This window comes from Microtus pennsylvanicus, chromosome 7 (genome assembly GCF_037038515.1).
Source record: "Microtus pennsylvanicus isolate mMicPen1 chromosome 7, mMicPen1.hap1, whole genome shotgun sequence".
NCBI lineage: Eukaryota > Metazoa > Chordata > Mammalia > Rodentia > Cricetidae > Microtus > Microtus pennsylvanicus.
The window spans coordinates 89,282,778-89,309,347 of record NC_134585.1 but is presented as its reverse complement, the minus strand read 5'-3'; the positions used below and the strand labels follow the sequence as shown (position 1 = coordinate 89,309,347).

Here is a 26,570-nt window from a genome sequence, read left to right as displayed (position 1 = left end):
AGCCTCCAATGTAGGCTAAGATTACAGGCAAGGAAAGCCCAACTCTGTGTTACAGCTCTGGCTGTTCTGGAACTCACAGAGATCCACCTGCCTCTGCCTCCCCGGTGCTGGGATTAAAGGCGTGCGCCACCACCACCTGGCTTCCATCTTTACACTAAAACGTTGGTAGCTGGGTCATAGCGGCACATGCCTTTAATCCTAGAACTCCCGAGTCACAGGCGGGTGGATTTCTGAGTTAGAGGCCAGTCTGGACTACAGGGCAAGTTCCAGAACAGCAGGACCACACAGAAAAATCCTGTCTTGAAAAACCAAAAACATTTAAAGTAATAGGTCTTTCGTCGCTCCCTTTTGTTTATGGCTGGATCCAAATAGAGTATTAGGTATCTCATTGTCTCTCACTTCTTCACCCTCTTAGGAATTGAAACTATGTTCCCCCAGGAAAACGAGAGGGTAAGGTTAAAATGATGCTGAGTGTTCAGACGCGCGCTGAGTGTCCAGAGGGATGGACATGATATTCACCCCTCTCCCACATTAATCTGTTCTTTCTAATTGCACAAGGATAAGCAGAACTGGAGCAAAGCATACAGATAAAAAGTTTTGGCTTTAGGGGTCTGGAGAGATGGCTCAGAGGTTAAGAGCATTGCCTGCCCTTCCAAAGGTCTTGAGTTCAATTCCCAGCAACCACATGGTGGCTCACAGCCATCTGTAATGGGCTCTGGTGCCCTCTTCTGGCCTGCAGGCATACACACAGACAGAATATTGTATACATAATAAATGAATAAAAAAATAATGTTCAAAAAAAAGAATAAAAAAAAGTTTTGGCTTTAGACCAGTAGGCCCAATTCTGTCTGCGGAATTCCTTTCCCCCTTTGTTCGCTAATATCCCCCTCCAGGTACTCAAACTCTTCTTTGCCCTTCCACTGCCGCCTCCTAGTCACCCTTGACTCCCCAGGTCCTCATCTTCAGCATCATGTCTGCTTGTAATCCAAGGGCTTTGCGAGCCACATGGCTCCGCGGTCAACCTGAGCCCACGCCCAACTTGCCCCGTGGAGGTGGTCTTTTGAGACCCTTTCGGGGTACTGCGGAGTCTGGGAGGCGCGCTCGCCCGAAGTGATCCTCACGTTCATTTGTCAGGAGTTCTCATACGAGAGACCTGGCAAGTCTTACTATTTCCCAATTGTTTATTCGCCAAGCTTTCGGGTCCACGCGCCTCCCAGCTGCGCCTCGCACGCTGAACTTCATTCAAAGGCCAGGCAGGGCGGCCCACGAGGTTGCGAATGGGCTAGTGGATGACCTCCGGGCTACTTCCTCCCTCTCGGCGCCCTTCCCCCCCACTCCTCCTACCACCGTCTGGTAAACAAAACTGTCCCCCAGGGCGAGGGGAGGTCTTGCTCTTCCGCGCCCTCACGCGCAAAGGGTTAATTTTCCTGATCGCATGAGGGGGAGGAGATTTCCCTGTAGACGAGTAAAAAGCGTGATGGACAAACGTGCGGGCACTAAGACCGCAAGGCATTCATTTCCTCCTACCGTGGTTGCGGACGCTGGGAGGAGAACCCCTGAGCCAGGAGCTGGGAGCTGAGGCGCAGGCAATGCTCAACCCTGGATGTAGCTGAGAGACTGGGAGAGAGATCGGCTGAGGAGACTGACAGCGGGGCCATACCCAGGGGGGGGTGGGTGGGGGAAGCAGACAGGAGAGCACTCAAAATAAAAGGCTCTTTACAGATTTTTTTATTTTGTATAGAGAACACGTAGCGACTCCGAAGATCAGCCCCAATGAACATGTCAGTGTTGACTTTACAAGAATATGAATTCGAAAAGCAGTTCAACGGGAATGAAGCCATCCAATGGATGCAGGAAAACTGGTAGGTGATGCTTTTCGCGTGGTACTGTTCCCGGGAGTGCATTAATGTCGGTATTCCCGGTCAGAGCGTGAGCGAAGCGGCGAATTGCTGGCAGCAGGCAGCAAGCAGATCGAGGAGTTCTCGAGTATGCTGGAGTCTGAGGCTGCATGAAGCGTGCGGTTTGGGGGTGCCCTGTCTGAGCCGCGGCCACGCGGGCATCTTTGTGTAGATTATATAACGTAGACCATATAATATGTGTGCCTGGAATGATATACGGGAGACAAGGGAGACAGACGCGTACTACAATCCAGATACCCCACCTGTGCTGTCTCCCGGCTTTCGCCTAGATTTGGGGTTTTTGCTTGGCCTCCGGCAACTGGAGCGTGCGAGGCAGTGGAGGGAGGACCCGGTCTCCGCTCCCTTTAACCCTCTCCTACCCACCTCTGCCTGAGCCTCTCCCTCTCCCGGTCCCTCGTGCCCTTCCTTTCTCCTTGTAGTTCTTACACTTCACTGCCCTCCCGAGACTGCCGCCCCCAGCCGTAGATATCTGAGGCCCAGGACCCTTTCCCCACTCTGATTACCCTCCGGTTTCTTAAAGACATCGGTGGAAGAGGGGGACAATGAAAACTGCAATAGAAATGAATGAACCCGAGCAAGTGGAGCCACGCCATTATTAAGTTTCTGTGTAAAGGAAACGCCTTTTGGACACACTTCTCAGTGCGGAGCGGCAGGAGTTTGGGCACTAGAAAGCTCTTGTCGGGCAGCGTCTTGGGGGTCCTTCCCCAGAACTTCGAATCTGGGAAAACATCTTGTTTCCTGTGTTCCCTCCGTCCGTCTTTTGAAAAATCCCTGAGTGGGAGGCGATCCAGTGTCACCTTGCAATACTTAACAAGGGAGGTCCCTCCTTCCCCGTAGACGGTGCTGTGGTGGAAACGTTTCCCTCCGGTTTAGTGCGAGCCCTGTGATCTCCCAGGGCGCAGCGGCTGGCCCTCGGGGGGCTTCCGGGCTCGGGGAGGTTCCGCTGCCGCGTGCGAGGGCGCTCGCTACCTGCCTTCCCTCCCTCCATTCATCAATGGGAAACCGGAGACGCTGCCGCGCCCGGGGCTGGCGCGGGTGGTGGCAACCGGCAGGGGTGTGCAGGCGGCGGAGGCCAGGAGATCGACTTCCTCTGCCCGGCCCAAACGTTGTGGCTCCCGCCCCTTGGCGCCCACCCTTGGCCTTCTGCCTGCGAGTTGGGCCCTTGGGCGATTTACGGCGGCCACCGGGCGGGCGGAGCCTGGCTCCCGGGCGCGCGAGTTGGGCTGCGGCATGGCGGCTGCCCGCGTGAGGCCCGAGCCCCAGAGCTAGCTTGGTGTTGTCGCTGGTGTCCTCCGGGGCTCCGAAGCCTCCGAGGGCGCTGGGCTGAATCTGGAGGGTGGTTACACCCAGGGAGTCTGGATCGCCCCGTAAGGGGGCAGTCATACGGAGGCCAGGGCGCTGCAGGAAGCCCAGCCTCCTCGGGCTGGTTTTCAAGGGTCCTAGAGGTGCACCTCCTCCTCCTGCTGCAAGGGGCTTGGGGGTGCGGTGGCCTGAGAACAGCCTTCTAGCCTGGGACTTCTAGCCTAGAATTTTTTGATACCATTTGTCACTGTCCCTTGCCGCACCTACTCTAGCCCGCCTTTCTCCTCCAGTAACCCGCGGCTTGCCTTTCCAAACATGCATTAGCACTGCTTGCTGTATCCCGGTTGGGCCTGCCTTTTGGGAGTAGGCTTTCCCAGCCTCTGCAGGAGCATGGCCCTCACTATCCAATACTGTCTATGTTTGTTGCCCTCCTCACCCCCAAAACTACTTTCTGTTTCTGCCCCAGGACCATTTCCCGCCTCTTTCTGCAGACACTCAAGTAAGTGGTCCTTAGCCCTCACAGGGCTGAAAATAACCCAAATTACCAATTTCTTCTCTCTTGTTCATCTCTGGCCAATGTTTCTTCTTAGCTCTTGAACAGTCCTTTTTTTTCCTGGTAGTGCCTTTTCCTGTCTCTCTGTTTTGTAAGAGGTAGATGCTTACATATGTGCCTGTGCTTCCTAGAATATCCTGGGCTGATAAGGGCAAGGTTTTGCACATTCTCTCCCTTGATTGTGCAAAGCACTTAGCCTGCTTTTTATTCATGGCAGATGGTTGCAAAGCCCAGTGATGAAAATGCTCACTTTGCCGCCAATAGTACCTGCCCATATCCATACTACCACGAGTTGAGCGTGCTTGGCTTTTTGCGTTTTGCCCTTTCCTTACGCCTGATTTTAGAGTGCTCCCACCTGCCTTCTCAAGATAACCCCCAACAGCCAAAATGTCTTGAACAAAATGAAGGTTTTTTTTTTTTCTCATGTTGTCATTAGAAGAGAGTGCCATCATAAAAGCTCATGGACCCTCTGGAGAGGAGTGTGGATGGCTTGAAAATCACGGAGGCTCATCTTAACTTGATCTGGTCACTCAGAATACTTTGAAATAGCCTCTGGAGGAAAAACATGTAGTAGAGAAGCTTCTTCCTTGGCCTTTGAGGACTTGTTCGTAAAAGTTCTTTAAAATCTCTTAGACCTAGTCTAAGCGTATCTCCACAGAGCTAGCTGCAGGGGCAGCTGAAGACTGGGGGGAGAGGGAGGGAAGCAGGTGTGGTGTCTTGATTGTAGTAGTCTGAATGTACTAACCAGCATCGTGTAGGAGGACTCAAAATAAGCGATGGGTGACACTGACCCTATAATGTTTACCTTAACTACCTCAGCATCCATTCGAATGGGGCCCCAGGTTTTGGGTAAACTCCTGAGGGCTGGACTGAGACAAGCTCCCGAAGTTTATTGTCGCTTTGAATGTTTAACCCGATACTAATTGGCCTAGAGATGAAATATTGTCGACTTTATTTTTGTAGCAAATAGTTTTATACAGAATAAGCTGAGATAATTTCAGTGAGAAGTAGTGTCATATCTTGAAACTGCTTCCCAGTTAAAAAATACCCTGGGTAATATTTTTCCGGTACCGTTTCTAACATGAGGCATGGGAAAACGCCTGCTTTTTAGTTCCAAATAACATATTTTGAGTTGCAGGCTTAGAGTGAAAGGCCAAGTTAACCGCGTGGACATAGGGACATTTTGTTCCTTTAGGAGATGCCCAGCCTTTACCTGCTGTGTTCAGTAATAGCTGACTTGCTTGCTCAGTAAGTGCTGCTGGCCAGGGAGAGGAACCCAGCCGTCCTCTGGAAGGGTTGGAAAGGAGACATAAACTTCATTGAGAAGGAAAGCAAGCTGTGCCTTCTCTGCTTCTGCAGCCTGCCAGGTTTGTGCTAACCACCGCCGATGCTAGTTGCTCCGGTTGTAATTGCCTGGCCAATGATGATTATCTTCTGATGTCGGCTGACACGGTGTTCACCAATAGGAAGGCAGGAGGCCTGTGCTGACTGCTGTAACATTATGTATGTGGGGTGATGTCATCAAAGGGCTTGCCTGGAACCTCATGAAACCCTCCCCCCTCTCCTGGCATCCTCCACACATCCAGCTTTGAGTGCTTTGTATGTTTTTCTGACTTTCTCCTCGCCTGTGATTTCTAGAAGGCTTTTATTGTTGTTGACATTTTCTGTCTGTATTCTAGGGTTATGAGACAAGGTTTTAGAATGAAATAGTATCCCGCAGAGTAAACATTTTTACTTTTACTAGGGGAAACACTGACTTTGCATGTCTCTATTTTTCTGTATATGAAGCTTTACAAAGTAATATGACGTGGCATGTCAGGGTTCTAGAACATTATAAACCCATGTTAAGCTGTTTACATCCTTTCAAATGGAGAGGTCTGGACTGTTTTTCCAGGAGGGAGAACTGCTTTGAATTGTTCTGGAATTTTCCCCTCTTCCCCTGCAAACTTGCTGTATGTATCTGAGGAAAGTGCCGGGAAACTGTGGGCATGGAACAGAATAGGCCAGACTTACCCTGGGGGATCATTAACAATACAAGAAATGTGATCAGGGTTGCTGTCCAGGAAAATCTTGTGTCCATATTGAAATTTGTGTGTCATTCCACTTACTTGGAGAACCATAGCTCATGCTAACGTCACGACTGGGAGTCTAAGGAACCTTTCCAGTGAACTTGAGTGCACAGGGTCATAGGTGTTATATACGATAAGAGGGGCAAGGCTCTCACTTTTATAGAGAAGAGAATCACCATTTGTGTAACACAGGAAGTAATAAAAAACTGTGTGGGAACTTTGGCCTGAACTTCCAAGTAGTCAGGTCTCTTTTCCTTGTTCAGGGTCCCAGGGATGAAAGCCAGTTTAACGTAGATTACTTGATTATTCTGCTATCTACCTATATGTTTGTGTTAGTATATGGGGATGAAGGGGTGTTTGTTTGCTTTTTGTCATTTGTCTTTGCAAAAGACCTCTTGCTCAGTTGGTCATTTCTTTATTTCTGGAAAATTGCTGGTTGCCTTTACATCGCTGATTCTAAAGGTGTCATGGGACACAGTAGAATTTAACCCTAAAGTCCCCCTACTTTATATTCAACCGATGCTTTATATATTCGCTTGAAAGAAGACTCACCCCAAGACAGTGGAAAAACTCCAAGAGGATGGGAGGCCTTCAAACACTTTGGAAAAAAAATAACCCACCCAGTTAGTTATTAGCCAGCGAAGTAAAATGAAGATGATCTATGTCCGTGATCTGGAATATGTTGGGTCCATGTACTTTTTGAAATTAGTTTTCCAAAATAACTTTCCTTGGTCGTTTATTTAATCTTTGACATATGGATGGGCGAGCTGTGTTGTTCTTTATTAATAGTCAGACACCAGTCTGTCAAGCTTGCCCTGGCGCTTCCTTTGCTTGTCCCTGCATTCAGATATGCCAGCTTCCCCTTGGTTCCTAGTGCCTTTGTTAGATGAGCTCAGACATGTAATTAGAAAAGTTATCATACTCAAGACCCCCCCCCCCCCATGGTTTCTTTGTGTAGTCCTGGCTGTCTTGGAACTAGCTCTGTAGACCAGGCTGGCCTCTAGCTCACAGAGATCTGCCTGCCTCTGTCTCCCTAATGCTAGGATTAAAGGTGTGCACCAACACCGTGAGGCTTCTCATGATTCTTGTAGACAACTCTGTGTGTGGGGGAAACAACAATAATTGGGGCCTCGTATATTTTTTTGTTTGTTTGTTTAATAGTTAAAACTTGTTTAAAATCCTCTCTTCGCTTCCTGTCTAGTCAGCCCAGTTGCTTAGCTTCTGTGCTGGGATGTTAAATTCAAGGGAAAAGCTTCAGCCGCGAGGCGAACTGGAATGACGGACTTCTGGGTGAGGGGCAGTCGGTGGCACTGAATGCTTCTGAAGTTGGGATTTCAGGGTCCTGTGTTGGGAGGTGACGCAAAGATTTGTCCCCCAAACTTGTTTGAGTTCTCTTTTGAGACTTCTGTTGAGGCCCCCCAGTACCTTTGCAGGTGGCAGAGTAGCCAAGAAAATGGGTTAGCTGTCCTGAAGAGGGTAAGAAGGAAGCTCAGTAAAAGGCATTTTACAAGGAGAAGTACCTTACACATCAACTCCCGTCAATTCCCTCTGAACTTCGTATGGCTTTTTGGTTATAGAAGGAAGGATGGAGAAATGCAGAACAGGCCTCCTTTGATTTGGTGGAAGGATGCTAATTACCGATTGCAGCATTTTTCTTTTAAGATGTTTTAAGACCATTGATTAGTCCCCGCACCAAACTTGCACTGCTTTATTTTTTTTACACAGAAGAAAGAGGCGCTGTGTGTGTGTGTGTGTGTGTGTGTGTGTGTGTAAGCTCCTGGTCTACCTAAGGCTCAGGCTGGGGAAGGAGTCACACGGACCCACTCTTCCTATTGTTCAAATATAGTATCCAGTCCATCTGACAATATACAGGAAAACTTAGCTACCCTAAAACATTCCTGTGGTTTTAGTCAATGATCTGCAAATGTCTCTTGTCTTAATTTTCTTTAAGTAGATCCCAAACACACAGAATAACTACAGAAAGCCCTTGTTCATTTTACTGGGTATAGTGAACAGAAAGCTGTGTAAATACCCTAACCAATGCAAGTATTACTTTCCGAATATTGCTTATTCCCGAGTTTCAGCACCTTTAATGATACTTGAATAATAAGACTGACAGTTTTTCATCTAAAATGCTGGCACAGGGATTTGGAACATTTATTAAGCTTTGGCCTTTACAGGGCCGTCTGCCTTTTGTGATGCCCACCTCTTACTCTTAGCTTGGTCCTAGATCCCCACAGGTGATGCTGGTGGCCGTGCTTTCCTGGGGACAGTTTCAGTTGCTGGTAATAGTCACTAGTCTGCAGATGCAAAGGCTAGGAGTTGCCCTGCCCTCAGAGGTCAACTCCACAGTGTGAATGCTTAAAAAACATCTTGGATTTTGCTTTTGAAACTCTCCCCAGTTCTAAAGCAACAAAAGTGCTTGTTAGAAAAAAATATAAACTCACTTAAAAAGAAAAGAAAAAACAGAGCCAGGAGAAAGACATCTTTAATTTTTACTTAGAATAAACGCTGCTCTTTCTATACATTGCCTTCAGTTCTCTTCCCGGGGCTTTTCTCCCCACCAAGGCATTTACTGATTTCTGTGTTTGGCGTTGCATTGGGTAATGGCTGTTTTCATATTGCCTCTCACCTTTCTGTGTTGCTGTTGTTATCTTTACACAATAGATTTGTGTGTGTGTGTGTGTGTGTGACTAACACTTTAATGTTAGTGACTACTTAGTATTTTGTTGACTACGTCTCTTTGTCCAGCTCTAGCTGTCCTGAAACTCACTTTGTAGACCAGGCTGGGCTTGAACTCAGAAATCTCCCTGCCTCTGCCTCCTGAGTGCAGGAATCAAAGGGCATGCACCACAACCACCCAGCTTGGGTAGACATTCTCAATACATAAATGTTATATTTCTTGTATTTTGTAACTAGGAATAATTCTCTGAACCTCTTTAGATTTATTTATTTCTGATCTTGGGAGTGTTTGCTTGCATGTGTGTGTACCACATGCATGCCTGACACCCTCAAAAGTCAGAAGAGGGTGTCAGCTCTCTGGGACTCGAGCTGCAGGTGCTTGTGGACTGCCACAAGCACCTGCAGGGAACTAAACTTTATTGACTACAAGAGTGCTGGGAACTAAACTTTAGTTGACTACAAGAGTGCTGGGAACTAAACTTTAGTTGACTACAAGAGTGGTAAGTGATTTTGACCTCCGAGCCATTGCTCCACCCCCAAGGTGATGATGAGCATCTTTATGTGTTTAACTGTTTACTCAGTGATTTCCTTTGGAGGAATATGATGTTTACAGTAGAGCTGCTGTTGGTGGGAGCTGGGTCAGTTTATACTCTGGCAAGGATGGGCACTATTTAGACTTGTAACAGTGAAGATGATTTTCATGTGAGACATCTTGAATAAGTTGTTAAGGACAGAATGATAACCCATCGTTTTAATTTCTACTTTATGGTGTCTGGAGAGATTCGGCCTCTGTTTTCCTTTTGTCCTGGCAAATTATTACTCCGGTCTTTGTCCACCCAGCTAGTTGCATACCATACGATGCTTTAGGGAGATTAGCGATTTTTGTCTAGCGTGACTTCATACTTTCCTCTCTGGGAGGATTAGTGTGACCTCTACTGTACTAATTATGCAGTCGAGCAGATTAGAAACCAGTTTTGTGGCTGAATAGTGGCACACACCTTTAATCCCAGCACTTGTTCGCTGAGACAGGCAGAGTTAGCTCTGAGTTCAAGGCCAGACTGGTTTATGTAGTGAGTTGTGGGAAAGTCAGGAGGAAGACCCTGTCTTTTTTTTTTTTTTGGTTTTTCGAGACAGGGTTTCTCTGCGGCTTTGGAGCCTGTCCTGGAACTAGCTCTGTAGACCAGGCTGGTCTCGAACTCACAGAGATCCGCCTGCCTCTGCCTCCCAAGTGCTGGGATTAAAGGCGTGCGCCACCAACGCCCGGCTTGGAAGACCCTGTCTTGAGAAAAGAAAAGAAAGACCCTAAGAGAGACATATTTGGATCTAATCTACATGGGAAGTAGAAAAAGACAAGATTTCCTGAGTATATTGGGAGCATCTAAGGATCATGGGAGAGGGTAGAAGGGGAGGGGGAGGAAGAGAAGGGAGCAGAGAAAAATATATAGCTCAATAAAGACAACAAATTTTTCACTGTAAAAATTGTATGTTTACTAAAGTAGTTCAAAGGAGAAAAAAGGAAAAGAGATCAGTGTGTACAGTAGCCCACGGGTCAGCTGCCTCAGGAAGAAGGGCCTCGAATTCATCTTAATACAAACAGGTTAAGCATTTCTTTGGCTTCCTGCCAGTTCGGACGTTCTTACTGCTGCACTGTTCGGGTATTCATGGGTGTGGTATCAAGCACTTGCTAGGGCAAGGTAATGTAGTGGTGAGTTGCAGAGACTGCGGATTTAGGGTGGCTGGGTTTGGGTTTTCAATCTACCAGGTAGAAGCCGCGTGGTTCCTGCTTTGGTTCTTTCCTCTGCAAGCTGAAGATGTTCTTGCTGCTCCCTTTTGGCTTCTGGTTGGGCAAGGTGATGGAATGAAGTCAGCTGTCCGCAGGCTGTGAGAATTCAATGAGGGCCAAGCGTGTCCCGTCTCCAGTGCTGTGCCCAGGACATACATTTTTATTACACTATTACAGTCCCCTTCACCACTGATTCTGAGTTCAGGAGAGAGGAGGGAGTCTCTGTGGAATCATAATGTAGTTTCTGAGGTAACTCCAGATGGCTCCTTGTCAGCCCCACAAACTGACAAGTGCCCCTGGGTGGGTCCCGAGGAATAGGAGGGAGTGTGAATTCAGCTCCGCCTGAAAGACGCCTATAATCCACTTCGAAAGATCTTGGCAAGAGAATACATTGAAAACACAAATGTGGTTTTATCTGACACCTTTGCTGTACCCATTTGGAAACATTTTGAGAAGCTAGGCCTTTTCTGTAACCACACATACTGATGAACAGTATGAAGGACAGACAGCCTAGCAATAGACACAGATTGCTAATATATTTTCTGCAGAGAACCTCTCTACGTGGTACACCAATAATAAAATTGCTCTGCCGGTCAATGAAATAAATGATGGTGACTGAACATCTGGGAACTTGAAAATGCTTTCATGAAGTACTTGGTGGCTGTTTAAAGAATCTCTTATTTTTAGGTGGCAGAGGTCTGGTTCTTTTATTAATGGACTTAAAATTCGACAGTATTCCATGTTAGTTTATTTTACTTTTGGGTAAGGGGGCAAGGGTGTTTTTTTTCTGTCTACTTGTTCAGGCTGGGCCTTGCTAGGTGGATTGCAGTGGAGGCCTCTGGCTTGACTTGCAGCTAAGGTGAAGCCTTGCATTATCTCACGTTATCAGTGGCTTGTTCCTGTGGGCAGCTACACGGAGATTTCTTCCTCAGATTTAGCGTTTTAAATCCTTGGGATTTATGATCTTAATATGCAGGGAAGCAATTCTTGGTTCTTTACACGCCTGCACACGTGCATACGCACACACACACACACACACACACACACACACACACCCTGTATCAAACTCATGGATGCCAGGCCAGTGCTCTGCCCCTAAATTTCATCCTCAACAATGCTTTATTTTTGACTTGGTAGTGCAGGTTCAGAAACTGAGAACTTCCTGAAGTTGCTTTCCCTCTCCAGTGGCTCTCATTGCCTGAGGCTCTTTGTGACTAAGGATTCTTCTATCTATTGATCTAAAAGCTACCAGTCAGCTTTTCACGGTTCTGACTGTACTTTACTCTTTCGCAAGGCCATCAGTACATCTTTTAAAATGCCCATTGAGCCCTCTCGAGGCCTTTCTAATGCATTCCTCAAATGCAGTTTGTGGTCCCCTGGTGATCTGCATAGACGCTGTTGAAAATAAGCGAGCATCTTTGGATTTGAACAATCACATATGTTTTTTTATTAGGATACTAAGAAATTTATTGACGCTTATGAAAATTTGGCACTTTCAAATGAGGGAGCCTGTGTTAGAGACCTGATTGGAGGAAGGTATGGAGACCTGAAATTCTAGAAGATGTAAGCATCCTGACACGAGCGAACCACCGGGGTTGAGTTTGCTTGTAGTTGGTCTTTTTTTGTTGTGTTTGTTCTTACCTTGTGGCTTGCTCTCATTTGGTTCATAAAAGATTACTGTTTTCTCTCCTACTAAGTCTGTGTCAGCCATAGGATTTATCAATAGTTAAATATTTGTGTATTGACTAGAAGAATGGATATATACATCAATGCCCAAGTCCAAATGTATCTGATTGGCATCTGATACATCTTTTATTTCCTTAGTGAGCTGTGGAAGACTGTTCAGTATCTTGAAAATGCGTATCTTAATTGTGTCTCCTTTTTTAAGAGAAGAAGGCATCAGTTTGGCATGACTAACTTTTAAGGAACATTTGCTAATTTGGGGGAACGATTCGTTCTTTTCTAGGCACTTAAAACTATCCACTCATCTCAGAAAGAAATAACTTTTAAAGAAGGGGCTGGAGGGATGGCTCAGAGGTTAAGAGCTCCGGCTGCTCTTCTAGAGGTCCTGAGTTCAATCCCCAGCAGCCCCATGGTGGCTCACCTGCAGTGAGGTTTAATGCCCACTTCTGGTGTGCAGGCATACAGGCAGATAGAGCCCTCCTATATGTAAAATAAGTAAATAAATCTTGAAAGAGTCCCCTGAAATTGAATATGGATTGGTAGAATCGAATATGCAGGGGAAACGGTAGGTAGAGGGACCAGAAGAAAATGGAACAGTACTCAGATGTAATTGTATAAAGATGGCGGGTGTTAGTTACTATTTCTCTCTGCTGTTATTATTTCCTGGAGTCTATATTATATTCTAGGTAGGTGTGAGTCCTGAGGTCTTTATTGTTGTGCTCTGTGTTTTTGTAAAGAAAGATTCAGATTATAAGACGTTTCCATGAATAAGTGTGTAAAAACATCTAATGTCAAGTGATAACATGTTTTTAAGTGAATACGTTTTAGGATGAGAATTAAGGCCAGCAAAGAGGTGAGCGGAGCAGTTTGAAAGGACGATGAATTGCAGTCTTAACCCCACTGAACGTGCTTTCTCGGGTTAGGGTTAGGGGTTAGGGATTAGAGTTAGTATAGTTTCCTGTTATAGTCAAGATTTTCTCCAGTAATAAATGATGCGGTCATTTTATTTATTTGTTTCTTTTAGTAGGAAAGGACCATATTCTTTAAGAGAGAAGGTTAAAAGATAATTAATTAACCTTAATATTTTTATGCGCAGGATCTAGTGGGGCTCAGGCTCCCTACGGATAGAGTTATCTAATCTAATAGAGAAGAAGGATTCTACATAAACTTCTCCCTGGGGGAAAGAATGAATAGTGTAATTGCCTGAGGGACCTTGTGGCACCTGGAAACACGTTGCACACATCCCTGGAATACCTCATTAGCAAAGATGTCTCACACTGAAGGACACTTAGGCGATATTTAGGAAGACTCAGGTGCTGAAATTAGGGCTGTTACCGGCCAGTGTGTCCCAGGGTATGGTCCAGGGAGCTGGTGCACACGATGTGGGTGGGACAGTGTGGTGAGCTTCCTCACAGGGCTGCCTGGTGGAGCAAATTGTTCTAGGCGTCGTTTATGGCATCTAGCTGCTTCTAGAAGCCCCCCTCCCCTTTGGGAGAGATGGAGGGTCACTTCTGAATGTACAACAAGGTTTTGTTTTGTTCTTTTGTGCTTTTTTTTTTTTTTTTTTGAGACAAGGTTTCTCCTTGTAGCTTGGAACCTGTCCTAGAACTCACTCTGTAGATCAGACTGGCCTCAAACTCACAAAGATCTGCCTGCTTCTGCCTCTTGAGTACTGCGATTAAAGATGTGCGCCATCAAGGTATCAAGGTTTTTTTTTTTTTAAGTTGTTCTTGCTTTGTTATCTATCTTTATGTAGTTGGCAAGTTAGCCAGGCTCTAGGAAGTTACTCTAAGTCCAGGGTTCACCTGTCAATCCTAGTCTTTCCTGTCTACCAGCTGTGCCAAGAACAAGGTGGAGGGGGAGAGACATGCTAAAACTGTTCTGAGTTGTCTGGGTACCGTTTTGTAAAAATCCTCTGTTGGTGATCCTCGGGGTTCTTTTTTTTTTCTTCTAAATTTAGGTGAAATACCATTTTTAAATTATAGACTGAGTTAAGTACTTCTGAATGCAAAAAACAAACTGTAGTAGAGAAGTAGAATGCTGTTTCAGTATAGATTTGTCGTCAGCTAAATGCTGTGGAGAATCAGCATTACCGCCAATTAGTAAGCTAATGATTCATGCGCTCGTTGAATTAAGATGATTAATGTTTTCGGCATATTAGACTTGGCTTTTTTAGAACAACATGCGAACACTCTTTCCTCTCAAAGATAGTTTTTCCTGCAGTACTTTAATCACTTAATCTGCTCAACATTGTGACACTTGTGTTAGGGAAAAAGACAGGATTCTCTTTCAAGTGATTTTTAAGGGAAACTTTTTCTTATTGTAGAAAAAAAATGTCTTTTGTTTTCTCGTTTTCAGAGACAGAATTTTCCTGAGTAACCTTGGCTGTCCTGGCGTTTCCTCTTTAAACCAGGCTGGCCTTGAACTCAGATCCTCCTGCTCTTCCTCCCTAGTGCTAGGATTAAAGGTGTGAGCCACAACCTCCTGGTTCCAGAAGTTCATTAACAATTAGCTACCCCAGAATAAATCATAAATACTTATTCAACGCTTCATATTCTGTGGCCACCTCTTTTTACACTTGTTAATATTAAAACTCCCACTTATTAAACATACAGTGTTCTGGCTAGAATTTCTGAGCACGTCAACATGGGCTTCCAGTTGAAAAGAAAGGCCTCGTGCCCTGCCCCCAACTCTTCTACATTTTTGCCTTCTACAAAGCCTTCTGTCTGCGTTTTTAAAAACTGTTTGTTTTTGTTTTCTGAGACACGGTTTCTCTGTGTAGCCTTGATTGTCCTAGAACTCCCTCTGTAGAGTAGGCTGGCCTCCTCCATGCTTTCTTTAAAAGTCATGACCGTTTTTTTCATCGTTTGCATGTATATCTCTTTGTGTGTGTGTGTGTGTGAGTGTGTGTGTGTGTTCATGTTCCAAAATAGATAAAGACAACTTGCTTAGTCGTTAGAATGCTACTTGTATGTTCTCAGTGCTGACCTTTCTGTGTGGGGAACCAGTTGGCATGCTCTTCCCCAGGGAAGGCCTATTTCTCCCGCTCTGCGCATCTCTTCAGTTACCTGTCGTTCCTTGTGGAAGGTTGAGTCTCCTGGGCTTTTACAATCTCTACGCTAAGGTTAAGCTTATTTCTTTTTAAAAATAAACTTTGATATTAATGCTGGGTGCGATGAGTATTGTAATTAAAAATAAACTTCACTACCGATGTGGCTTATTCCAAATCCAGCAGGTGTGGACAAGTGCCTCCCATTTGGCTGTGTAGACAAGCTCGACGTGGGATCCTATGGTCTGGGCTTAGAGTTCAGTGTTGTTTCCTACGGCAAGCCTAGGGTTTTGCTTTGTTTTTTAATTTGCATTACAAGGATGAAATAACACACCCAGGATGGAAAGCTACACAGATCAAACAAGGTCTTCATGTTGTTTGGAATTACTTTGAATAAGGAATAGAAAGCTCAGGCTCAGACCTATGACTGAAGCTTTTGTGGAGAGTATATTCTCCACAAGGGACCAGGCATACATAAGCACCTTTTGCCCAAGCCCTGCTGAGGGTACAAGAACCAGGGACTTGGAAGCTGTGGGACTCAGTGTATTTTACTGTGTCTCAATGAGTACGTTCTATACCGAGAAGGTGCAAGGCTGGTCCTGCCTCACGACTAAGTTTACGCAGTGGAAGGAGCTAGGCCTCTTCTGCGCTGAGTTTATTATGTCTGGGCGTGCTGGAACAGATCTTGTGTTTTCTTTAGGTAGTTAACAGTGTAACAGCTCCATATGTCTTGTTGATGTGCAATGACTGGGACATTTGGAGCGCAGCCGTCTTCTGAACCGGCGTCGTAAGTTACGTTTTCCTTGGTCTCTGGCCAGACCATCAGATGCTTGCCAGTTGTCCCCCATAGTTACCTGTCATCGCTGTTTCTTCCCTTCCTGTGAGGACGACAGGCATTACTTACATTTTCCGGGGAGTTCAGATGGACTTAACCACTCAATACATACACCCAACCTTCTGAAATAAAAACTTCCAAATTTATATTTGTGTAGACATTGCTTTACTTTGTCAATTTATCTTTTGTGAGAACTAGAATTATGAAGCAGGGCAAAGCATTTTTTTTTCTGTTTTAGTGTGTGTGTGTGTGTGGCGGGGTACTAGGTTTTAAATTGGTAGAACAAAGATGTATGTTGTCTCAGAAAAAAAATTTACATTTTTTTATGTGTTTGGGTGTTTTGCCTGTGCACCATGTGTGTGCCTGGTGCCTCTTAGGATCAAAGTTACTGATGTTTGCTTGTGAGCCACCATGTTGGTGCAGGGAATGAAGAGCTGGTCCTCTGCAAGAGCAGCCAGGGCTCTTAACCACTGAGCCATCTCGCCGGGCCAAGTTTAAAAGGAATGAATTATCATTTAATACTTTGCTTATTCTGAATAAGCCTGAAACCAGAAATTTAACACACTGGGAAAATAGAATTAAACAAAAAAAGAAAGTGTTACCTGCACCGAAATAGTGTTTACATTTTAATATTTAAAAACGTTCAATCCTTTTGTTTGTTTTTGAGACAGGGTCTCACTCTTTAACCTTGGGTGGCCTTGAATTTGTGGATATCTTGCCAGCTGCCTCCTAGGGCTGGGACTGAAGGCGCGCACCACCACAGGCTTGCACCACCACTAAAGGCTTGCACTACCACAGGTGTGCACCACCACAGGCTTGCACCACCACAGGTGTGCACCACCACAGGCTTGCACCACCACAGGTGTGCACCACCACAGGCTTGCACCACCACAGGCTTGCACCACCACAGGCGTGCACCACCACTAAAGGCTTGCACCACCACAGGCTTGCACCACCACAGGCTTGCACTACCACAGGTGTGCACCACCACAGGCTTGCACTACCACAGGTGTGTACCACCACAGGTGTGCACCACCACAGGTGTGCACCACCACAGGTGTGCACCACCACAGGCGTGCACCACCACAGGCTTGCACCACCACAGGCTTGCACCACCACAGGCTTGCACCACCACAGGCGTGCACCACCACAGGCTTGCACCACCACAGGCTTGCACCACCACAGGCTTGCACCACCACAGGTGTGCACCACCACAGGCTTGCACCACCACAGGCTTGCACCACCACAGGCTTGCACCACCACAGGCTTGCACCACCACAGGCTTGCACCACCACAGGCTTGCACTTCCACAGGTGTGCACCACCACAGGCTTGCACCACCACAGGCTTGCACCACCACAGGCTTGCACCACCACAGGCTTGCACTACCACAGGTGTGCACCACCACAGGCTTGCACCACCACAGGCTTGCACCACCACAGGTGTGCACCACCACAGGTGTGCACCACCACAGGTGTGCACCACCACAGGTGTGCACCACCACAGGCTTGCACCACCACAGGTGTGCACCACCACAGGTGTGCACCACCACAGGTGTGCACCACCACCACAGGCTTGCACCACCACAGGCTTGCACCACCACAGGCGTGCACCACCACAGGCTTACACCACCACAGGCGTGCACCACCACAGGCTTACACCACCACAGGTGTGCACCACCACAGGCTTGCACCACCACAGGTGTGCACCACCACAGGCTTGCACCACCACAGGTGTGCACCACCACAGGCGTGCACCACCACAGGCTTGCACCACCACAGGCTTGCACCACCACAGGCGTGCACCACCACAGGCGTGCACCACCACAGGCGTGCTCCACCACAGGCTTGCACCACCACAGGTGTGCACCACCACCACAGGCTTACACCACCACAGGCGTGCACCACCACAGGCGTGCACCACCACAGGCTTGCACCACCACAGGTGTGCACCACCACCACAGGTGTGCACCACCACAGGTGTGCACCACCACAGGTGTGCACCACCACCACAGGTGTGCACCACCACAGGTGTGCACCACCACAGGCGTGCACCACCACAGGCGTGCACCACCACAGGCTTACACCACCACAGGTGTGCTCTACCACAGGTGTGCACCACCACAGGCTTACACCACCACAGGTGTGCTCTACCACAGGTATGCACCACCACAGGCTTACACCACCACAGGTGTGCACCACCACAGGTGTGCACCACCACACGTGTGCACCACCACAGGTGTGCACCACCACAGGTGTGCACCACCACAGGCTTGCACAACCATAGGTGTGCTCCACCACCACAGGCTTGCACCACCACAGGCTTGCACCACCACAGGCTTGTACCACCACAGGTGTGCTCCACCACAGGTGTGCTCCACCACAGGTGTGCTCCACCACAGGTGTGCACCACCACAGGTGTGCTCCACCACAGGTGTGCACCACCACAGTGTGCACCACCACAGGCTTGCACCACCACAGGCTTGCACCACCACAGGCTTGCACCACCACAGGTGTGCACCACCACAGGTGTGCACCACCACAGGCTTGCACCACCACAGGTGTGCACCACCACACGTGTGCACCACCACAGGTGTGCACCACCACAGGCGTGCACCACCACAAGTCACATCTTTCTTTTGAAAACACATGTTATCACAGTATTCATTATCTCATCTTTTCTGGAACGTTCTGTTCACCTCTGTGTTTGTCTTTTGAGACTGGTTTGCTGCATAGCCCTGCCATATGCGGTACTCACTGTATGGACCAGACTGGTCTCAAATTTATGGTAGCCCTGCCTTAGTCTCCCAAATCCGGGGATTATTGGTGTGCACTCCAAGAAAATGGAATGGGTATGTAGTACAGTAAATGGAAGCATTTCTTTAATCTAGTTGACATGGAAACTTGTGGGTACTACATGTAATCAGCGTGGTGTTTGTTTGTTTGTTTATTTGGTTGGGTTTTTTTTATTTCTTAAGACAGGAGAAAGAAAACTAGGAGCTTTAAAAGAAATCAGAGCTTCTCTGAATACTAGTATTTCAATGGTTCTACCTCTGGGCTGGGGGATGTAATTCAGTAGAATTATTGCTTCCTTAGTCTGAACAGAGTCTTGGGTTCAGTCCCTGGGACTGCATAAATCAGGGTGGTAGAGGCAGGAGGAGCAAAGGTTTATCTTCAGCTACCAGCAACTTCAAGGCTGGTCTGCTGTGTGAGATCAAACAATACCCCCACTTCATTCCCACTTTTTTTCTTTTTTTAAAACTGATCACTGGAGCACAACATTTTGTCAACAGCGAGAGCTGGTCACAGGTTCTTGCTGCTGCTGGTGGCAGCTTGGGAGTTTTCTCTCAGGACCTCTACTCAGGTGAAGCCAGGATTCTTGACCTTGACACAAAAAAGACCCAACATTTCAGAGTCATCCTTTCTTTTTGTTTTGAGTCTCACTGTGTAGCCTAGGCTCGTCTGGTACTCCTATGTCTCCGTCTCTGCCCCCAGTGATGGTTTAAAGGCATGCACCACCATGCCCAGTGTATTTCAGTGTCTTTTTGGTGTGTGTGTGTGGGTGCTTTTTTGAGGCCAGGTTTCTCTGTAGCCCTGGCTGTTCTGGAATTTGCTCTCTACACCAGGCTGGCCTTGAACTCAGATCCTCCTGCCTCTTGTCTCCTGAGTGCTGGGATTAAAGGCTTGTGCCACCACCTCAGTGTCCGAATAATATCTATGCATATAATGTTGGTGGCTTCTGAAATTACATTGTTCAAAGTGTTTTTAAGGAAAAGTGTGTGTGTGTGTGTGTGTGTGCGTGCGCGTGCGCGCATATGTTGAGTGTGTGTTGCCATCTTGCCTCCCCTTTTTAAGTAAATGAGATCCGAGGCTGGTTTTTGAGGTGCCCTGGATGGGACTACAGTTTGAGAAGATAATAAAGGTGAAAACAGTCAAAGAAGTTCTTACTATAAGTCACAAGGAAGTTAAGAAACATTTCAACTATAAACAAAGTTCCCAGTCTCAGATTTTTCAGGAATTTCTAGTTTATAGCTAGGGAAGGAGTAAGGTTCACGTTTGTATATTCTGAGGCCTTAAACGTGTATGATTCATGGTTACTTTGACATTTTTATTTGAAATATCATTTTATAAAAACAGGAGTATTATCTCTATGTAAAAACGTTCCTGAAAGTTTTCTTAGCTGTCAAGATTTGTGACTCTTGGCTGTCTTAGAAACTTTAACCAGACACCAGGCATGAGGGGCCCTTTTTCCTCCCCGAGTCCTCTTCATTCTCCTTGTCCTTCTGACCTCCTTCATCTTTGTATTATTTTTTTTCCTGTACTATGTCCTCCGTGGTGATTATTCTTCATTTTCCTGTGCAGAGTGCGTTTGCCAATCAACGACTCTAGAGCCGTTTAAGGCTCAGAACGCAAAGGTTAATCATTCTACAGAATCATAACCTAATTATTCGCTAGATTATCGTGTCAAGTTCTAGGTTCTATCTGAATTGCTGCTGCTGCTCTGTGAACTTTAACCTACAGGTAGTAGGTTCTGTGTAGTTACAAGGCGGCTGCTAACGTATTGCCAAGCTTCCTAAACAGAAGGAGTGAGAAAGTGGTCATTTCTAGTTCTCTCCCCTCGCAAGGGGAAACTTCAGCCTGGCATTTTTTTTTGACATATTTATTTTGGGTGTGTATGTATGCATGCAGGGCATACGTGTGGAGGTCAGAGGACAACTTGTGGGTCCTGGTGCCCAGACTTAGATGCATGTCGCCAGCCTCCTAGTGCATGCACGCTCATTTATACAAGTCTTCACTCAGAATTGTCATCCCTGCCAAACCTAGGCCCCAGGTCTCCCTTGTAGACTCAGCACTGGCAAAGAGCCTGGGGTTTCTTTGCTCACTCCTAACAAAGACCTTTCTACCAGTAATGTCTTTGTGTTAGCACAGGGAGGCACGTGGAAGATGAACTTTGCCCATGCTAGCTAGAGCAACCACTCTGAGAAGAGAAAAAAAAGCTTTTAAGACTCAAAGAAATCCTATTCATCTTGCAGAATGCGCTTAAGAATGTGGAAGCATTGCGTTATTAATGATGTTAAATGTGAATTACTCTTTAGCCTCTAAAAATAGAGCTTCCTAATGGAAGTGGGAGAAAAATGCGTAACTACTGTGTGAGAATTCAACCCTTCAGTATTGTTGGAGCAGGAACCATTTCTGCATTCTGAAAGATTCCACATGGGTTCTTTTGAGGAAGCGACTGTAAAGTTGGACTTCGCTTTTAACTCCATTGACCATTGGTGCAGTAGGAAAGAGATGTGAAATTGAACCACTTAGAAAAAGCAATTGAAGTTTTTTTGTTTGTTGTTTTTTTTTTAATCTGGGTCGAGGATTTTGTAACCTGGAATTCCTCTCCCTTTTGTTTACAGCTATGTCGGATATTTCTATTTATTTATTGAATGTGTGAATTATATCAGTACATGACATCATGACGTTTGAAAAGTGAAGTGTAAGCAAATGACTACTGTCAAGTCTGAGATGGGGGCTCAGGGGACACTGAGGTGGATTTGGGGGGAATGGAGTTTATTAGAAGAGGACATGCTGTCTCTTCTGGACAGACAGACATCAGTAGCATGGCGGGGTCTGTGAGGAGAGAGAGTTCAGGTCTTATCATATAGGGTGTGTGGGGTCTTGGAAGAGGAAATCCCAGCCCACATTGCAGAAGTGAGGGGGTCTCTTTTTTATACCTTTCAGAAGGAGGGGATGGATGGCTTTACAGCACAGAGCCTGCCACCTGGCCATGATTCTCAGGCAGGAGACTGGATGAGAAGGGGATGGGAGGCAGGATGTATGGCTAACTGTACCCCTTTTGATGTAAACTCACTGGCCTTATAAGAGACCCCGGCATGCCAGGAAGTCTGGTCCCTAGGGACTCACAGACACTCTCAGTAGGGTGCTTATCTGTACCTGTGAAGGCAGAGGCCCACTGTAGAACAGCTGCTCTATGCGCCATGCTCTAAGGTATGGTTCACGAGTCAGGCAAGGGGCTGGAGATTGAAACACACACACACACACACACACACACACACACACACACACAACGCCAAGAGTGCCCCTTTGTTGTGCTCCGGGGCAGCTTATATAGGGTCTCCTTGACTAATGGCCACACCCTACCACTCCCCTGCCCTGAGGGTCTCATGCTCAGAGCGCTGCAAAACAAGTTGTTTACACTGTCAGGCAGGGGGTCACAGGACATTCAGGGTCTGGGTGTCCACAGTCCCCAACAGCCCTCTCTAACATTATGAAAGTTTCACATGTTACATGGGCTGAAATGGGAGACTTAAAACCCAACATCAACAAGCCACCAGGACCACAGACATCAGAATGAATCTGAGCCTTTTTGTTCCGTACTTGAAGATCTTACTCTGCTTTCCAAAGCAGTGCTGTGTTGATAGTGTGTTTGACATCACAGACCATGGAAAGAGTGCCCTTCTGGGATACACCGTGTGGTTTCTGACCCTTAGCCAGACACGATTAGCTCTCAGGTGGAAGGTCATGGCTTCTCTGAACTTCTGTGTCCTCCTTCGTATCTGAAATGAAGTTGCCTTGACCCAGTAGGCCTGCTGCACAGGTCCTGGGCGTTGATGCATGTAAAGCATTGTGTAACGCTACATGTAAGCTGTAATTATGCTAACACAAAGTTTTAAATGTTTCAGTATTTAAAGTTTTACCCAGTAGCTTCACATTCTCGCGAGTTCCCTGTTGCAGCTGTGCAGAGTTGTTGGAACTTTGACTCTGGCTTCTTGGGGAGCACCATTTCATATCCTGGTGTTTTCCCTCCCTCTCTCCCTTCCTCCTTCTTCCCAACCCACCCTGCCCTCCCTCCCTCCCTCTCTCTCCCTCCCTCCCTCCCTCCCTCCCTCCCTCTCTCCCTCCCTCCCTCCCTCCCTCTCCCTTCCTCCCTTCCTCCTTTTCTTCCCTCCTTTCTTTTGACTGTACTGAGGATCCAACCCAGGATCCTTGTGAATGCTAATCAAGCTCTCAACCACTGACCTCCAGCCTTGAACTTCTTGGTTTATGCTTCAGTGGGCTTGTGTTGGATGGATGTCTATGCATGTGTAGGTTATAGATGTCACTTCCTAGAAACTGTCCAATTTGTTTTTCTTTTAAGATTTATTTTTATTTACCTCTATGTGTGTCTATGTGAATGTATGACACCTGTTTGCAGGTGCCCCCACCAAGGCCAGAACGTTGTCAGCTCCTCTGGAGCTAGAGTTGGAGGCTGCGGTGGTGAGCTGCCCACTCCGGGTGCTGAGAACAACACTCTGGTCTTTGGAAGAGCGGCAAGCTCTCTTAACTGCTGACCCATCTCTCCAATCCCCACCTTGTTTTTTAAACAGGGCCTCTCTCTGACCTGGAACTTGCTGATTAGGTAGGCTGGACTGAGTGACTAGCAAGTCCCAGGGCGCTACCATTTGTCTCTGCCTTCCAGAGCTGGGATTACAAGTAAATGCCTGTCCTTGTTCTGTGTGGGTTCTAGAGGTCAAACTCTGATATTCATATTTGCCTGGTAAACACTCCCCTGACTTGAGCCATCTCTCGGCCCTTTTCTTTTTAGTTTTCTAATTATAAACTTTATTTATATATAAGCCAGAATTACATGTAGACTTTTTATTCTAATATCACATGGCCCATGTCAGTCTCATAGAGAAAGGAACATTGAACAATGTTTTAGCAGTCATTGGACTAGGTGAGAATAACATAGTTCACGGTGTCATATTGTGGGTGTGGGTTTAAATGCTAGCTTGGTAACAACAGTGGTACAGTGTGGCAGCTTGCTGGGCACTGGTTTATCCAGTACCTGTACATTTCCCATCCGTGTCTGATGAACTGATGGAAAAACATCCATGTATCGAGTCTGTATTGCTGGTTTCTAAGTTTCATGCGTCAGGGAATCTAAGGCCCATGGGAAGCTTGGCAAGTCAGGTTTATTTCAGTAGGACAGCAGACAAAACTCAATGAAGGAGACTTCTCTTATTTGATTCATGCTGAGATGTAGAATTCATTATGAAAATACACATTTAAAATGGTGGAATGACTTTACATCCCTTTAAGTCTTCTTAAAAATTACATTGGTAATGATAGTTTCTTTTTATGTATTTAGTTGTTTCACATTTTGATACAGAGTCTCCCCATGTAGTCCAGGCTGGTCTCCAACTTGTGTCTTCCTACTTTAACCTCCAAAGATGCAAGGGTTCCAGGCTTGTGCCGTCACATCCAACTCTTGATTCTCCAGCCCCCAGCCTTCAAGCATACTGACCAGCCGGTTAAGAAAGATTGGTTTCTTTTGCTTTTTTTTTTTTAATAGTTGAGGCAGTCAGGGCTGAGTGACATGGGCTGTTATATTTATCCATGCCTGCTGTATATCATGAAATCGGGTCAGGAATTATTCTTCCCAGGTTGAATTGAAGTTTTCCATGACAGACTGGAGTCTTTCAGGGTCTACCAAACTAAATGTCTTAGGATAAAAGAGTGGCTAGCTATGGGTATTGTGTTGTCACGGGTGCTAGCTGTGGGTGTTGGCAGGGGCATCCACAGGACTTGGGGCAGTTGTTGCTACCCTGAGACTCGCGCTCACAGAAAGTTGGTCTGTAGATATCACGTGGGCTGGTTTCCTTTTACTGCCTGTCTCTCGCCTTCTCACCCTGCAGTCTGTTCTGTTTAGGTGGAAAAGCAGGCCAGAGGTGCTATTTTGGTACATAGGTATGCAGATGGACCTTGAGCCCAAATCTGTGTGTTTGCTCAGCACAGGAGACAACCAAAATGTCGCTCGACACACGCACATGCGAGAAGTGGCATGCTCTAAGGTATACTCTTCCTGTAAAAACTCAAAGACAGACTAAATTTTGGGGGGACCAGGAGATTATAGTTGAGTTTTTTAACTTGAGCATGAGCCTCACAGGTTCCTGCATTTCAGACGTATTTTACGTATGTGTGCTGTATCTGCACATCCACCTGCATGCCAGACAAGTGCATCAGATCTCACTGTTGTGTGGGAACTGAACTCAGGACCTCTGGAAGAGCAGCCAGTGCTCGTAACCACTTACAGTTGGGCCTCATGAGGCCCAGTGTAACTTCCTAAGCATAACTTGAGTTTGGTGAGGCCTAGTTCAAGTTTGGAGACCTGTCTCCCCTACATGACCTAAGCCCACCTCTGCCCAGCCCCACCGCTAATGTGGCAGAATATTATTGGCGCTTGTTCCTTGCTCCACCTCAACCCACCCCAGGCTTACCCCCCCCCCCCCCCCGTCTCAGCCTATATAAGTTTCTGCCTGATGCAATTAAATGAGATTCTGCTTTGACAGACTCCCAGCTCAGTGGGTGTGTTTCTTCCCGATGGTCAAGGGGGAGGTCTGGGTTGCCCGACACTCAGCATCCCCCATCAGTCCCAGGGAAAGTCCAGTGGGTCCTGCTCTGCCCCCGCCCTTTCTGCCAGAGAACCCGACACGTACCCATCACTCCCGCCTAATTCAAAACTCTTTGAAGTGTCACAGAAAGAACCTTGCATTTTTAAATCCTTGAGGCTAATGTGTACTTCCTTATTTTACGCCAGATGTACTCAGGTTGCACTTCTTAAGAAACAACCCATGCCAAACGCCTGCCAAATCTCTCCAGGCCCTGCCTGCTCTTGGCCTCGGGTGGGTAAATCATCATCTGCCTTGGAGCCTTAAACTAAACACACCTGTAGGAGGAGGTCTAGACTCAGAGATGCCATGGGCTGCAGCAATGCTGGGAACACATGGTGCATATTGAACTACTGCACCCAGGGGAGATACCGAGGTGTAGGGTTCAGGAAGTCTCCAGTCAAAGTACTTCGGACTAACTGTTCAAATGTAACCTTCTTTTATGGGTGCTTCTGGATGAAGTCGCCTATTGCACATGCGTCAACAGTTGGCCGCCACTGAATTTGAGGCTACTGCACAGCCCCTCAGGTTGCAAAGCAGCTCATTGAACGCATTGTTTCTTTGCGAGATGTGGACAGCCTTGTGCGTAGAGTATTATACAGCATTTTAGTCTTAGGGTTCTTAGTATAAATATTGTGACTAAGAAAACTGAGGAAAAGGTACTTGTTTAACATAGTGTGAGCTTCAAAGAAGGCAGACCACCATCTTGCTAGACCTCAGTGAGTATGTGCCATCAAGTCTCAGAATAGCTCCTCCTTTGGGGATGACTCAGGTGACTGTGAGCACACGCAGGCAAAAGAGTTTGTTTTTAAAAGAACATGAAGTCGGGCAGTGGTGGCACATGCCTTTAATCCCAGCATTTGGGAGGCAGAGGCAGGCAAATCTCTGAGTTCAAGGCCAGCCTGGTCTATAAGAGCTAGTTCCAGGACAGGCTCCAAAGCTACAGAGAACAGAGAAACTCTGTCTTGAAAAACAAAAACAACAAAAAAAGAATATGAGTTTTTAAAAGAATATCTTTTATTTATCCTTTGATAACTTTTTATGGATGCAATGTATCTTGATCACACCCACCTAGAGCTATGAAATTGTAAATCAACTTTCTTGGAAGGTGAGTTCTCATAGCGAGGCTTGGCGACACTTGTGGAAGGCTCATAGACAGGGTTGTTCTGTGGGACTGGGAACGGATGGGCTTGGCGATAGAGCTCTTGTCTACCATGCTCAAGGCCCTGAGAAAAACCAAAGCACAACACCAAGTTC

General features: G+C 46.7%; 1 protein-coding gene across 1 annotated transcript in view; it reads left to right on the top strand.

The window, feature by feature from the left end:
- The first annotated feature begins 1,474 nt into the window (after positions 1-1,474).
- Positions 1,475-26,570, top strand: part of Elovl6 (ELOVL fatty acid elongase 6) — a 104,272-nt gene continuing 79,176 nt past the window's right edge. Inside the window, exons 1-2 of the mRNA XM_075981354.1 lie at positions 1,475-1,586; positions 1,742-1,862. Coding sequence (XP_075837469.1) covers positions 1,774-1,862 — 89 coding nt within the window. The 5' untranslated portion in view covers positions 1,475-1,586; positions 1,742-1,773. The remainder of the gene's footprint in view (positions 1,587-1,741; positions 1,863-26,570) is intronic.